Source organism: Candoia aspera, chromosome 1 (assembly GCF_035149785.1).
Source record: "Candoia aspera isolate rCanAsp1 chromosome 1, rCanAsp1.hap2, whole genome shotgun sequence".
In the NCBI taxonomy this organism is placed as follows: Eukaryota; Metazoa; Chordata; class Lepidosauria; order Squamata; family Boidae; genus Candoia; species Candoia aspera.
Genome location: NC_086153.1, coordinates 90,987,668 through 91,002,136, shown reverse-complemented (window position 1 = coordinate 91,002,136; position 14,469 = coordinate 90,987,668). Strand labels below are relative to the sequence as shown.

Here is a 14,469-nt window from a genome sequence, read left to right as displayed (position 1 = left end):
TATGACAGGAGGCCATGAGCTCACTCTTTCTCTCCCCGAGAGACCGTGCCACCACAACAAGCGACATCCTACACCAAGCGTCACCGAAAGGGGAAAAAATCCTTACCCACCCCTTTCTCCATCCAGCCAAACAGCCAGCCCATGGTCCTTTAAGCCCCCCGCGTGCGTGGCTGCCGCCCATTCGCAACCAATCAGAAAGCCAAATTCTCCGTATCCGCCCCCCCCCCCCCCGTGACCAGCCGAGTCTTTCTACTGTTTTTTCGGGGCGGGAGCAATTGTTCTTCTCTTCATCCTGACCCGGGCAGCCCCGCCCCACGGCTCTCGCGGCTAGAAATATTGTGCCCCCAGACGCAGTCGCCGTCTGCAAGTTCCTGGTTGGGGACCAGAGAAGAGGCTAGCCGAAAGGTGAGTTTGGGCGAAAGGCAGGGGTAGGCAGTCTGGTCTTCCCCCCCATGTTTTGAACTACACCTCCCATTGGCCTTTCCCCTCGGTCATGCTGTCCCAACTGAACTCCCCAAAATCTGAAAGGGGTGAGGTTACCCATCTGCTGAATGAGTAAAGCGAGCTAGGCAGGATGCGCTGCGGTTGTGAGCTGAGCGTTCCTTGACTGGGACTTGAATAGAGGCACGACGAATCGAAAGGGGCAGTTTTTGCCCTGCTTTTCGGTGGCATGCAGAATAAATGCTACACCGGTTGAATTGGGGCCCATTCTGAAGCCACGCAAAGCACAAGACCTCCTGTGATGAATGCAAAAGTTGCCAACTTAAGGAATGGTAAATACTTACTTAGGAGTGGGACTTCAGCCTTGAGGGTTCTGCCAAGGGAGGTGGGTGCAAATTAATCAAAAGGGGGCTGGGGTGGGCAGTACACAAGTACAGTTAAAAGAACAGGGTGTCTCGGAGCAAACTTCTACCCAGGAATTTGTTTTTAGGCCACATCTGTGCTTACAGTCTTTTTTTTTTTTAAGTAATTTTTATTATAAGAAGATGTTACATAGGCTTAAAAACTACAGAAACATAAAAGAAAAAGAAAGAAAATATAAAGGAATAAAAGGAAAAGTGAAAGATAACAAAAGGAAAAGAAAAATAAAAGTATCTAAAGAAGCTTCTGATCTTTGCAGCAGTTACAAACACAGTAATTACCATCTCCACCCATCCATATTACATATCATGGTTCACTTCTTCCCATAAACAAACCTTTTTAATCAATAAATCCCAAAATCACCAGTTCATTTTTATCCATTTTTAACAAAAAGGCCATAACGCGTTTCCAGTCTTATAAAAGTAACTGTAGTTCTATCCTTAAGTCAATTTAGCCAATTTAGCAAACATATGAGCTTAGAGTCTTGTTACTCAAAATTCCTTTCCTTCCTAATTCCTTAATAAGTTGAAGAGATGGAGAATAAAATACTTTGTTTATGTTGCAGTTATTAAAACTTAGGAGCTAGAATCCTTTGCAGATCCTCTGCCAAAAGCTTTATTAACCTCCAGGTTTAACCGAGAAAGAACTCCTATAACTTTGTTCCTTTTGTTTATATAGGATGTTGAAGACTATAAAACAAGCCCTTTTCTCCACCGGCTTGGAGATGCCTAAGTGGACTGCATTACCAAATCAGGTGACCGATGTTTCCATATCCAGCCTCCATTCAGAGAAACCTGCCTCATTCAAGAAGTAGCGGGAACGATTCTCAAAGTCATCTTGAGAGATTTGCAGGCCACGTAAAGGATCCAGATGCTTCTAAATTACCCTTCCAAGAGATTGTAGGGGCTAAATCCATAATGTGTGCCTTGGAACATTACATGGCAAGCGTTTCCTAGCATGCTTCTAAGAGGGCATATTTATTTATTTATATTTATTTTCTATCCCACCTTTATTATTTTTTATAAATAACTCAAGGCAGGGAACATACCTAATACTCCTTCCTCCTATTTTCCCACAACCCTGTGAGGTGAGTTGGGCTGAGGGAGAGGGACTGGCCCAAGGTCACCCAGCCGGCTTTCATGCCTAAGGTGGGACTAGAACTCACAGCCTCCTGGTTTCTAGCCCGTTGCCTTAACCTCTGGACCAAACTGGCTCTCTCTCTAAATGCATATAAACACTACAAACTGGTAGAGGCATAAAAATGGGGAATTGGAGACCTAATAGTTTTTTGGATTTTTTTTTCTTTTTGCTGTTGTTTATTTTGTTATATTTTGACTCCTGGTGACTGAGTTGACAAACAGAGATAGCCAGCCCAGGTCTGTGGTTCAGCTGGCAATAAAAGTACATCTATGTTGATCTATTCATATCATGAAGAGCAGGTGGAGCCAGGTGCTGGGTGAGAATTGTGTGCTTGTTCTGCCCTATTCTTGGCGCTGAAAGCCAGCCTGGTGTTCTTGGAGAACATGGAGGGTGATGCTTCAACTCAGTATTGAAGTCAAGTTCAACTGCTAGTTGCATCACCCTGTGATTATGAGAGTCAAGTTAATTTTGCCTATTCATCTTGAATCAAATTAACAGTGAAAGATTAAAAAATAGTGAATTAGGAAGCCAAGCAGTCTTCATACCTGGATTCAGTTATTATTAGAGGAAGACTAGATTTCAGGTATTAACTGAAATAATAATTCAGGCTTCAGCTATGTACTCTTTTTTGATATCTGTCGAGAGATCAGCCTGCCCTAACCTGGCACCTGTCAAGTATGTGGAGGACAAAACCCAGAATTGCAGCCAGGGTAGCCTTGCTGGCTGCAGTTCTGGGGACTCTGGCCTCTATGTGTTTGGTAGGTGCTTCAACCTGTGAGCATTACTTGGGATTACTGCCAAAGTAAAGAGCAAATCTATGCAATATTCTCCCATTTTTCTTCCTCTCTGAAATAAAAACCAGACAGCTGACACTGGGATGGAGAAGGTTAGATCTCTTCTTTCTTTCTATCTTTAATACTTTTCCCTGTAGTAATTCTTCCCCATGCAAGATGATTTTTTCTAAGCCTTTCTACCATAAAGAAGAGTGTGTTTTCCCCTTGAAGCAGGAAAAGCAGATAGGTGGGATTTTGACTGAGGAAATGACTAATGGATTCATTTCTTTGCTTGAATCACAACCTTTCATAGCTACTTCTAATTTTTAAATATCACAACATTAAATGCATCTGTGAGTAATGTCCAGTAGGGCCATGCACACTTTTGAAAAAAGTTTGAAGAAGTGCTTCAAGACTTGGCATGAGCACAACACCTCTGACTCATGAAAGGAGCTCTTTCCCAATAGAGCTGATGCCTTAAGAGTCATGATGCTTTAAGAATTCCTTAAAGTAGCTTTCTTCAGCCTTGGGCAGGAGCCTGGAAAATGTTGGGCTGCTTTAATGACTGGCAGAGAAGTGCTGTGCATACGCTCACAGCATATGCAAAGTACTTCTTTCAAATAATTTTTGATGTCTACACAGCCATAATATCTAATTGGGCTATATTCTGAGCAAGGCTGTAGTATGAGATTAGACTGCAGGGTAGCAGTAGTAAACAACTTCAAAATAAAGTTGGAAAAATGAGTTTTAAATAGTCCTTCTAGCAGTACAATGCCCCCTGTCTGAAGGAGTTCTATCCTTTATTCATTTACTGTTTGTTTACTACATTTACATTCCATTTTTCTTCCAATATGTTTATTCTCACAACACTGTCACTCAGGTGGTATGGCTAACTCAGAGTTACTGAATGAGCTTTATGGTTAAACGTGGGTCTCCCCCATCCTAAACCAACACAGTAACCATTGTACCACCTAACAGACCACAGCTTAATTTGTGTTCTAACTGCACTTTAATGAATTCCTTCAGAGTTTATAGTATGCGTATTATTCGGTAACAATATCATGATTTGTCACTTGTTTTTTTTAAGGCATCTGATTATGAAATTCGACAGTATGAACCTGCCAAATGGGTATGCACATCTCTTAAAACCATAGACTGGGATGTAGCCATCAATACTGGCTTCATGAAGCTCTTTAACTATATTAAGGGCAAGAATGAAAAAGGTAACATACAGGGGGTATTGGGGCCAATTTATGCATCGTAATTTGTTGCAGTTGTTCCTTTCTTTGACAGGAAAAAAATAAATGCCAGGCACACACATTTCATCATTTTCCAAAATGTATTGACTTCTTTAGAACTGCATATTCTAAATCTTTTATTGGAAGTTGTTCTCTCTTCTTTTTTTTTTGGACTAAAAGCACATGCAAATATTTTTGATTAGACATTTTAAAACATGGATAAAGAATAAATAAGTTCTTATATGCAGCTGTTATGGGCACTTTTATATTATTAAGCTCTTTAGAATCTTAATCATAGCTTTCACTAAAGCAAAACAAGTTTCTAGCCCTGTAAGTTGATGAATTGAATGAACCGGTTTATATTAAGCCGGGTACACAATTCTGTAATATAATGTACCTTTGAATTTGGATATTTTTTTTCCAGATGAGTACTTGTACACTGTGCATTAAAAGAAATATGTATATGTATACAGTATAAAAATAAAATACAGTTGCTAGAAAAATAATCTGAGGACATTCATTTTGCAAACTATGGTATGGTCAAATTGCCTCAATCCTCTAAATTTTTACAAATTGCAAAAATGTTTAATAATTGCATTGGAACCACTTTTCTACAGTGGTTGTCAGGTGCATTTTTAAATATTTCCAAATAAAGTTACCGCATTTGTAGGTTAATTGGATTTCTGCCCAGAAAGCATAGTAGATGTGTTTGCTGTTTTGATTGAATTAGCTTAAAGCTAGTCATTTGGCTGTATTTATTTCCTGTGCAGTTAATATTGAGCTATACATTTGCCCAGAATGAAACTATTTTAATCATCATTTTTGGCTAATGATGGTATTATTTAATGTATGAGTTAAGAGAAATGTCAGGAACTTAACATCCTAATATAAGGACTTATCCCTTAATGTTCAGCAGTGTGTTTAGTGTGCTTCTTGGTGGGGCCAGTAACACTCTTATTCCTGCCTTTTGCAGGAGCAAAGATAGCTATGACGGCTCCAGTGACATGCTATGTCCAGCCAGGGGCTGGACCATTCTCTGAGTCCATCACAACAGTTGCCTTTTATTTGCCATCTCAGTACCAGGCAAACCCTCCCAAGCCTTCAGAAGCAGATGTCTTCATCGAAACCAAGCCAGGGATTACGGTGTTTGTCAGGTAAATGGCCTCTCAGAAGGGACCCTCCAAAGTTTCTTGGACTGTGAAGGCGAAGAGGGAGAGATGTACGTTCATGTAAAGATGAAAGATTCTGTTACTGTAACCTTACAATAAAAGTAGTGTTAGTACCAGGCCCGCAACTAAGGTCTTTGTCACCCAGGGCAAACATGGATTCCGTGCCCATTTTGGCACCCCACCAGCAGTTCCCGCCCCCCAGTTGCGGCCCTGGTTAGAGCGCATGGTTGGTGCTTCTTGTCTGGAATAGACTGGGTCTCTGAACATCACTCATATTTAAAGGAAATGTTGATAGCAATGTTTTAGAAGTTTAATATATATATTTTTAAGTCTATACATCTAACACAGTCCCTGTTCAAATGCCTACATATTCCCTTTCTGCTGCACGTTATTAACTGGCCAGTTGGGATGTGTGAGAGAAAGAAGATTCCCCCCCCCCCCCCGGTCTACTTAGTAATCTCAATATGCTGATGTTTAATCAGTTGGGGTGAAAGGTAACTCTTGTATGCAACAGCTAATTGGTCATGATGGACTATATGAAAGCAATTTAACACTGTCTGTTAATAATTGTTGTCTGCCACCTTGTGGAGAACAAAATATGTTGTCTATATTTTAAAATATTCTGAGATTTTTTAAAGAAAACCCTGCTAAAATCAAAACTTTGAAAATGTCCTCAGATAGTTTAATAATTATAAATATACACAGTTTCTCAATTTCTGAGGAACTTTGCTTAAGATCTAACGGTTCTACAACTAATAACCCTAAAAAGAAACCATAGAAAAGCATTCTGTGGATGAAATCTGTATCCTAGGAAAGGTATTTTACATGCCATTACAGGAATCTACATTTGCACCTTCTCATTTCTTCTTTCTCTTAAAACAGTCTTTGGAACTGACCCACCTGTTACTGCTCTGGCCCATGAATCTCATTGTTGGTTGTGTTCAGAGCTGATTTATATTTGCTCAGCGCTCCATGCTCATATGAAAGCATCATGAGGGTATATTGGTTTGTTGCTTTTGTAACATATAGATAGACTCCCTTGGTGGAACAACATAAATTAAACGAAGGACAGATGATAGGTAACTAGGAATAACACTTTGTAACAACAAAGCAATACTTAAATTGACTATTCTGGGAAAAGTATTCCATTAACACTAAGTCTCAGTGTTGACTTTGTATGGTTGGCCTAGGTACTGCTTTTTCAAAACATGTATATTTCTGTTCTTAACAGATCATTTGGAGGATTTGCTAAAGCTAAAAGAAATCAAGAAGAAATACAAGCACTTGCTGAAAGTTTGAAGCGGGATGGAAGAGCATTTCAAGAAAGAGTCTATTATAGTGCTGGTTATGATAGTCCATTTAAACTGCTGAACAGACATAATGAAATTTGGCTTATCAAAAAAAGCTAAAATTTTAGTACAGCAGTACAGATTATAGTATTAACTTTTAAATGCCTACTTAATGTAGTTTTTCTTATGTATGAAAGCTATGTTTTTGTGTATTTTCTAACATATTTCTTTGCATCTACCATTGACTAAATTTCTATGCCAATGTAAAATGGATATTTTGTTGCTACTGTAGGGCTAATAATAGGAGGGTAATACTAATAATAGGAACCACAGAATAAGAAGCCAACATATACCTTGAAAGTGTGATGAATTATCTTTTCTATGAACTTTACTGAACTTTCTACAAAAACAGTATTTATGCAAACCTTTTCCACTAAACTGGAGGCTTAGTTTGGAGAGAGAGGAAGTTTGAAAGGCAGGTAGGGCAACCTTGAATCTCCATGAATCCCATAGCTCTTTCTGGAGTCCCCTAGATTGCATTCCTTCATTAGGAGGCAAACTGCTAAATAGCATTATTTTGCTGCTGATCTTTGCTGCAAAATCAAACATAAAATTGAACTTTGGTAGGCTTGATGCACCAATTAAATAAAAAGCCACCCCATTATTCCCTCCTTCCAAAGAGAAGGGAAAGGGGCAGAAAATTATGTCCCTGCTGCACCATCAAATCCCAACATACCCCTTTGGTCCTTGGCCATTGGGAAAAAATGTTAAAAGGCACAACTCTTGAACTGCCAAAAAAAGAGGTCACCTGTCCCTGTCCTCAGGTAATCAAGGAGGGCCTACCTGCTTCCCTCTTTAGCCCAAGGACAGCTCCTTTGGACCCTTTTGAAAATGTTACCTTAGAGAGCTAGCGTCAACCTCCAGCTGCCTTCTAAGTCAAGCTCTGGGCTGAAGATTTTTAAACATTGCTGATGTGTCCTCTAAATCAGTGGTTGCTGAATTTGGGGGGCACTTTTGGCTTGTTTGGAGTGCAGCTTTTAGGGTGAGAATGAGAGCAGCTTGCTTCAAAGAGGCCCCCCATTCCCTTTCACCTCCTTCACTACTGAGTTGTGGCGCTTAGTTCTTTGAACATTGCTCATGCTTGTTCTAAATAATTATTGAATATACAGGTAGTCCTCTTTAGCGATTGCAGTTGGTTCCGATGACTGTCGTTAAGTGAAGCGGTCGCTAAGTGAAAAATCACATGACCCCCAACTGTGCTTATGAGTTTACTTCAACTTTTTCTCCACTCCCCCACCCTTTGTAATACCCCGGCACTGGGATAATTAGCAAGAGGAGAATTAATGTTTGTATTTACATTCATTGGAGAGGAAGGGATGACGAGAATAAGCAGGCACACAATGGGGAATACACATTGAAAGGAATGAGTGCCCACTGTTTGCTTAGTGCGCTTGCTGCTGCCAGCAGCTTAGGAGGCAAACAAAAGCCTTCAGTGTGAAATTGATTAGGGTCTTGTCAGTTTCAGATAGCAGGGCTAGCCTGCCAGAGGGTTCTAATCAACTAATTAAGGTCACAGAGCAGTTAGCAGGTTTTGGGGAAGTGCTGCACCTGGAGAAAAGTAGCTGAGGAAAGATAGCTTAAGCAATCTCTCCCCCCTGCAAGGGGCCAAAAAAAGGAAAAACAACTAGTCAGACAAAGGACAACAGATACCGTACTTACTGTTACGGTGAACGCATGACAGAGAGATGCTGCGAAGGTCATAAATGCGGGCATTGGTCGCAATGTTACTTTTTCATCACTGTCATAACTGTGAATGGTTGCTGTCTGAGGCAGTCGCTGAATGAGGACTACCTGTATTTCAGAACTAGGAAGGGGATATGCTTAATTGGAAAACCAGCTTCCAGCTGATCGTTCCAATTAGATACCACAATGTATGTAAATCATTTGCGTACTATAAATATTCAATCCTGAAGCAGTAATTTATGCTTAGATTCAACTGACATTGGTTTGTGTTTTGCTTTTTGGTAAAATGTTTATGAACTCTTAAGAGCCATAGTGGAGGGAATTTTGCACTCCAGCTCACTGTAGTTCAACGCTGTTGTCTTCCATATAGCATACAATGAGTTTTTCTATCATGGAAACCTGCAATATGGCTGATCCATGTTACTATAATGAAAAGTAGCACAATTTGGTCAGGTGATGATGTGGGGTTCCTGACTCATAGATTAATGCATCATTAATGTATGATTTCTACCACTTATATTGCATTTTAAACTATGTAAGTTTATAAGGTGCTGTACATTTTAAAAAAAATTAATGTAGAATTCAATCCTTGTACTTCAGCTAAAAAGCTAACACCTATTTCCCAGTTATCCTGTATTTTATTCAGTATAATTAATATGGAACACTTATTGTTACTTTTAAATGAATGCTATTGTATACTTCTGTATATTACAGGGAATAGCAAACTGAAAGAAAAACGTATGAAATATTAATTTTGTGTCAGGATTAATAGAAAGAGGAAATATTCCTTTGCATACGTTAATCTCTAAACTGGCAAACCATAAAAGTCTTGCTTTTAAAATGTCATGCCCTCATACAGCTGGCTTGACTATACCAAATGCTTAAGGTGGTTTTTGTACTAAACAGAAGAGGCCAGTCTGAAATTAGACATTGTTTGTAAGCAATTAAATGGTTCACTAATAAATACATATTCAAGTCTGCCTTTTAAAACCAAACATTTATAACTACTAAGAACATATGTTATGTTTTCAAATTAACTATATATGCTGTTGGAAACAAATGCTTATTTGGCAAGTATGCTATATTGTAAAAACATCTTGGTTTAATAGATTTCGTGCACATGCACTGGTTGAAGCACAAGGAAAAGAATATAATGAAAACAGACATTAGGGACTGACAAGATAATGTATAAACTTAGTGGGTAATTTGAAGAGCTTAGTGTTGCAAGCCTGTAATGTAGCAATACACAGATCTGTGGTCCTGTGTATGGCTGACATGGACATGCAAGTAAATACATTTAAAAAATGTTCAGAACATTCTGTAGAATTCCAGGTTAGTTTTTCCCCAGACCAGGCTGATCCAGATATTTGGAGGGAATCCAGCAGTATTCCTGAAGTAAATCTACCAGCATGTTAAATGGTTTGTAAAGTTCTGGAAACTTAATTTGTAGAAAACTGCCAGACAAACTTAGGGACATTATGGTTTGGAGGAGAGGAGAGCATAATGGAGTTTCCTGGAATAACATATTTTGCACATACTTACATTCAAGTACAACCGAGTCTCTTCAATACATATTTATATTTAGAATTAAAAACCGCTTGTTTCTATTATCACTGCTTACTCTTCTGATTGTGACCAAAGACCTCAGCCCATCCACTTTATTCATATATATGTGTATACATTTATATACACACACATATACATACACACCTACATACACGAATGCGCACACAGCCTGCTGCATCTGCTACAACAGCCAAATCCCCTCCTATTTCTTTTGTGTTTACTAGAGAGCGCTGCCAGTGCTACAGGCTGGATTTCAGTAAAGCAGTTTCTGAGGCTGTGAGCCTTATTTTAGATTATGTTGTAGTTTTCCTATTTTGGATAGTGTGACAAAGAAGCCACACAACTGGTTCCTTTTAACGTGTTTTATTGCAAATGCACCTTATCCCTTTGATACCAGTTGGTGAAGTGTGATGGGAGTAAGCTTCTATGCCTTTCTGCTTTCTTCAACTTCTGCCCCCTTCTTCTTCACTGCTTGCTTCAAACTCCCTGGTTACTGAGAACATGTACTGTAGGTAGGTGTTTCATAAGCCCATGTGTACAAATGTTTGAAACAATTCTAAACATTCTAAGAGTTGAGTACACATTGCTGAGTTTGAACACAACAAGAAGCTATTCTCTAAATAAATAGAGTTTACGGTCAGACAGGCAGAGCAAGGTGCATAGATAATTTCTACAAAATTAACATGGTTAATTTGATCTATTTTGAAATTCTGGAACTAAAATGCAGTTTAAAAAAACATACCATGCTGATGAACCCTCATAGCAACTGCTGTGCTTACAGAAATGAGCATTACAGTACTGCAAATGTTAAAAGCTACTCTCCCCACAAAAACGCAAAAGTGAAACACATGCAATGTTCTTCTTTTTTTTTTGGATCTTTCTGATTATGTGGATTATCTCTCTCAAGAGAAAAATCAACACACGTACAAGAGATAAACACCATCCGATAACTACATTATAACGATAGTGTCTGGATTTCCCATTATGATCCTTTGCCAATGTTCATTTAAAGAGAGGTTGTATGGAAACAGAATGGTCATTAACTCAAGACACAAGATGACAAATGGCAGCCTTGTTTATTAAACCAGAATCACAGCATTGACTCCATCTCCTTCTTCAGTTGAGTGAAGACCCCTGAAATTTACAGTATTAACAATATAGAGATGGAAGGCAAAAAAGGAGTCAAGTGTTTTTCATCAAAATAAATTATCTACATACAGGATTTTTCTTAACATCTAAAAATGTAGAAATTCCAAACTCTGAGAAAACAAAAATTACCTTAAGAACTTCCATTATGTACAAATATTATAAAAACCTTACAGACTATCAACTTACGCAAAATTCTTTTTCAAAAATTAAAAGCCTCTTTACAAAACTGTGAGCAAAACTGCAGTTATTTTATCTGTAGTTTTCTTTACAAGGAAGAAAAAGTTAATTTTTAAATCAATGATAAATTCTTAATAAACTTAATAAAGTCTTCTAAATGGGTAATGTTATTTCCTCAGAACAAGGAAATGCTGGCTATTCCTAAAAAGTAAAAGTAATTGTAGTGCACTCTTTGGTAACAAAAAAATTAGTTACTGTTGGATCTTTCAAGTGATATGTTACTCAAAGCTCTTCTCCTTTTTGACAAACAACAGCTGACAACAATGCAATACCCAGTTTAACTGAAAAAGAAAAAGTACTCTTCACAGTTCCATGATGTTAAGTTCTCACATGTTGCATTTACTTTAAAATTGAAACAATGATGGCTGTTTGCTTATTAGGTTTCACCTGAATCTATCTACATCCTCATTATAAACCTGCAACTATTTATTTTAGGTCTCCAAAAGGATACCTCAAACTTTATTCAGAGAAACCACATAGAATAAATGGCCTCTGAAAACCAAGCAGATGGGTTGTAATATGGCTGCACAGCAGTCACTTCAGTATCACAACAGTGTTTTTTTCCAGTTGGAGTTTTCAAAATTTAATCCAGACTCTTGTTATATTATTATGACATGGGTTAGATCACAAGAGGAGACCAGATCACATCAGAAGCAGCAGTGGAGCAATGCCAGTCCTGCTAACTAATAGGCTGCATATATCTCGCTAATGGTCCCTGCTGAAAGTTTACTAGGGTTCATAAATATAATACTTAACAAGTTACTGCCACCTGTACCACAGAAGCTTCCCATTTTTTTTGCAGGCTTACTTAGTTTTTTATACCCTCAAAAAAGAAAAAAAACATGCTCAATCTAGAACCCAAGAATTGTCATTACTATTATTATTGTTATTAAGGCTTTAATGGAGAGGTCTGGTTACTAGTATCTTTCAAACAAAAAAGTCAGTCCAATTAAGCTGAGCAGAATATCAATGCTGCAGCATCTATTCAGTACACAAACACACCCTAAATTGTACTTAGGCTCAGTGCCTTACTTGTTACATATGCCTTCTGAAAGTCTAGCCTCTTAAACCTCATTTAAACTTTTCAGTTTAAATGCTAATACAAAAAAAGTGAAGGGCATTCTGTGTCACCCATTAAGATATCAAGTCCTTGTGCATGTTGGCATCCTCAGTAGAGCCTCTATCTTCATTAATATCCATATCATCACTCTCAAACACATCAAGTCCCTCTTCTAAAGACCTGTGAGTTCGGTTTTCTGCAGATTCAGCAGCTTCCACATCTCCCTCACTGATAACAGTCATAGGGCTACTCTGGATCCGGTTTCGAACACTATACTTGCTACTTGCAGCAGAGGGGGGCGTTCGAGATCTGCTATATCTGGTGTTGGAAAAGGTCAGACTCCTTGGCATCAGGCCTTCACTCTTGGCCCATTCTTCCTGGGGCCTTCTGCTCCTGGTAGGAGAACCCATTGTAGTCTCACCCAGTTCCCCGGCAGAATCTACTTTAGCTCTTTGAAACCTTGGGTCTGTATTCTTCAGCATCTCTGCTGCTGACATACGAGAGCTGGTATCTGAACGGCTCCCTTTTTTAAGAAGCAGTGCTTTGAAGTTGTCATTGCTGGTGCTGCTCTTGCGAATATTTCTCTGAATTGATCCTGCCTGCCTAAGGGAAGGCAGGTTTGGGGAAGAACCAGTAGGTGTAACTGGGGGTGATGGAGAATGATTTCGAGTGCGATCATCTTCAGAATCTTTGCGGCCAAGGACTTTCCTTTTGGACCTGTGAGATGAAAAAGGCAGGAAAAAGTTAGTAGCTCGTCATACAAGAACTTCCTATTTTACATCCTAATATGAAAAAGGTGATACAGATAGTCCTTGTTTAGCGACTGCCTCGGACAGTGACCATTTGAAGTTACAACGGTGATGAAAAAGTAACTTTACCACCAATCCTCACATTTACAACCTTCAGAGGTCTATAAAGCAAAGGTGAGCTGAGGTAAGATCATAAGCACAGTCACAGTTTCACTTAGTGACTGCCTGGCTTAATGACCAAGTTGCTGGGCCCAATTGTGCTTGCTAAATGAGGACTGCCTGTACTTGTTAACAAGCAAACAGATGGGTAACTGCTGCTACAGTACTTAGTGGAAAGATATTTTTGGAAAAAAAGGAATTAGACACTGTATTTCAGACAAAATATTTTTTAATTCTCTGGCACAAGACTAAACTAAACCAATGTTCACGCAATTAGAATGTTTCTTTTGTTGTTGTTATTTCGTAAAACAAATATTTCAATCTTGCTAAACATTATTTTTAATGAAACGTATTTCCAATCTAGTAATGTCTTCCAAATTGAGTACAGCGTAGAAAACACGCGCTAATGTGTATTTCCCAATGAAATTGCCAAAGGGAAGGGAATTAATGGAATCTAAATAAAATTTATATGCTCTGTGGGAAACTATCAATCCAACAAGCACTACGCTTGCCTATCAAACAGCAATTAGCAAATTGGACACAGTATTTAAGTATTTAGCCACACCACTCATACATTTATGGACAAATAGTGAAAAGGATATTCATTAAAACAACAAAAAGGATATGCGTAGAAGGAAAAAACCCTAGAACTGATAGTTTAAAACAGGGAACAAATATGTGATCATCTGAGTTGTATTCCAATACGAACTCTCATACCAAGCATGTGTTAATGCCATCCAAGTACACCAACATCTTTAAATAACTCAGAAATATTTATTGGAATAAGTATGGCATAGTTTCTGGTCTCTGCTGCACTAGACTTGGATTACTGTTTGCATTTAATTAAACACGGTGTGTGGAACCCACCAGTATGATTCCATCACTGGAAGCAGGACCCACTGACCAAAGAGTAGGGTCGTGATTCCCTCCCAATCCAGATTCAAAGTGACTTAGCCTCCAGGAAAAAAAAAAAAGAGGGTGGCAGGGGGAGAGCTGTAGCAGAGTGGAGAAGGCAAAAATCCTACTGTGGTTTCTGGGAACATGATACTGTAATTACAGGTTCTAACCAGCATATTTCTGATTATATATTCTGCCCCTGAAAAAAACTAAGTTGTATATTTTTAAGCACTTGCAGAAGTACACATCAGCAAGAAATGTTAAGAGAAACAGAAAAAGATGTTCTTTTTCCATATTCAATTTGATAAGGAAAACAATTTGTTAATGTAGAATCAGAAAAGACTGGAAATGCAGGTTAAAAAAATTGAGCAGTGATACATTCACAGATAAAAAATATATAGTACTAGGTTATAATATGAAAATCCACATTAATGCAAAA

At 38.5% G+C, this 14,469-nt stretch overlaps 2 protein-coding genes across 4 annotated transcripts in view; one reads left to right on the top strand and one right to left on the bottom strand.

Annotated features, from left to right (window-relative positions):
* The first annotated feature begins 346 nt into the window (after positions 1-346).
* On the top strand, positions 347-13,052 carry HEBP2 (heme binding protein 2). Of its 2 annotated transcripts, XR_010068362.1 has the most exons (6): positions 347-405; positions 1,540-1,615; positions 3,862-3,997; positions 4,986-5,166; positions 6,413-7,639; positions 13,031-13,052. XR_010068362.1 is itself a non-coding variant. In XM_063309439.1 (5 exons), exons 2-5 carry the CDS (start codon positions 1,541-1,543, stop codon positions 6,588-6,590), a joined length of 570 nt encoding a protein of 189 aa, XP_063165509.1. In that variant the 5' UTR covers positions 347-405; position 1,540; the 3' UTR covers positions 6,591-8,103. The 2 variants fall into 2 exon arrangements, 1 of the variants encoding a protein (XP_063165509.1); XM_063309439.1 differs by lacking the exon at positions 13,031-13,052 and having other exon boundaries at positions 6,413-8,103.
* NHSL1 (NHS like 1) overlaps positions 10,837-14,469 on the bottom strand; it is a 167,718-nt gene continuing 164,085 nt past the window's right edge. For both annotated transcript variants that reach the window (XM_063309353.1, XM_063309361.1), the window contains exon 8: positions 10,837-12,942. In XM_063309353.1, the coding sequence (XP_063165423.1) occupies positions 12,300-12,942 (643 nt within the window). In that variant the 3' untranslated portion in view covers positions 10,837-12,299. The remainder of the gene's footprint in view (positions 12,943-14,469) is intronic.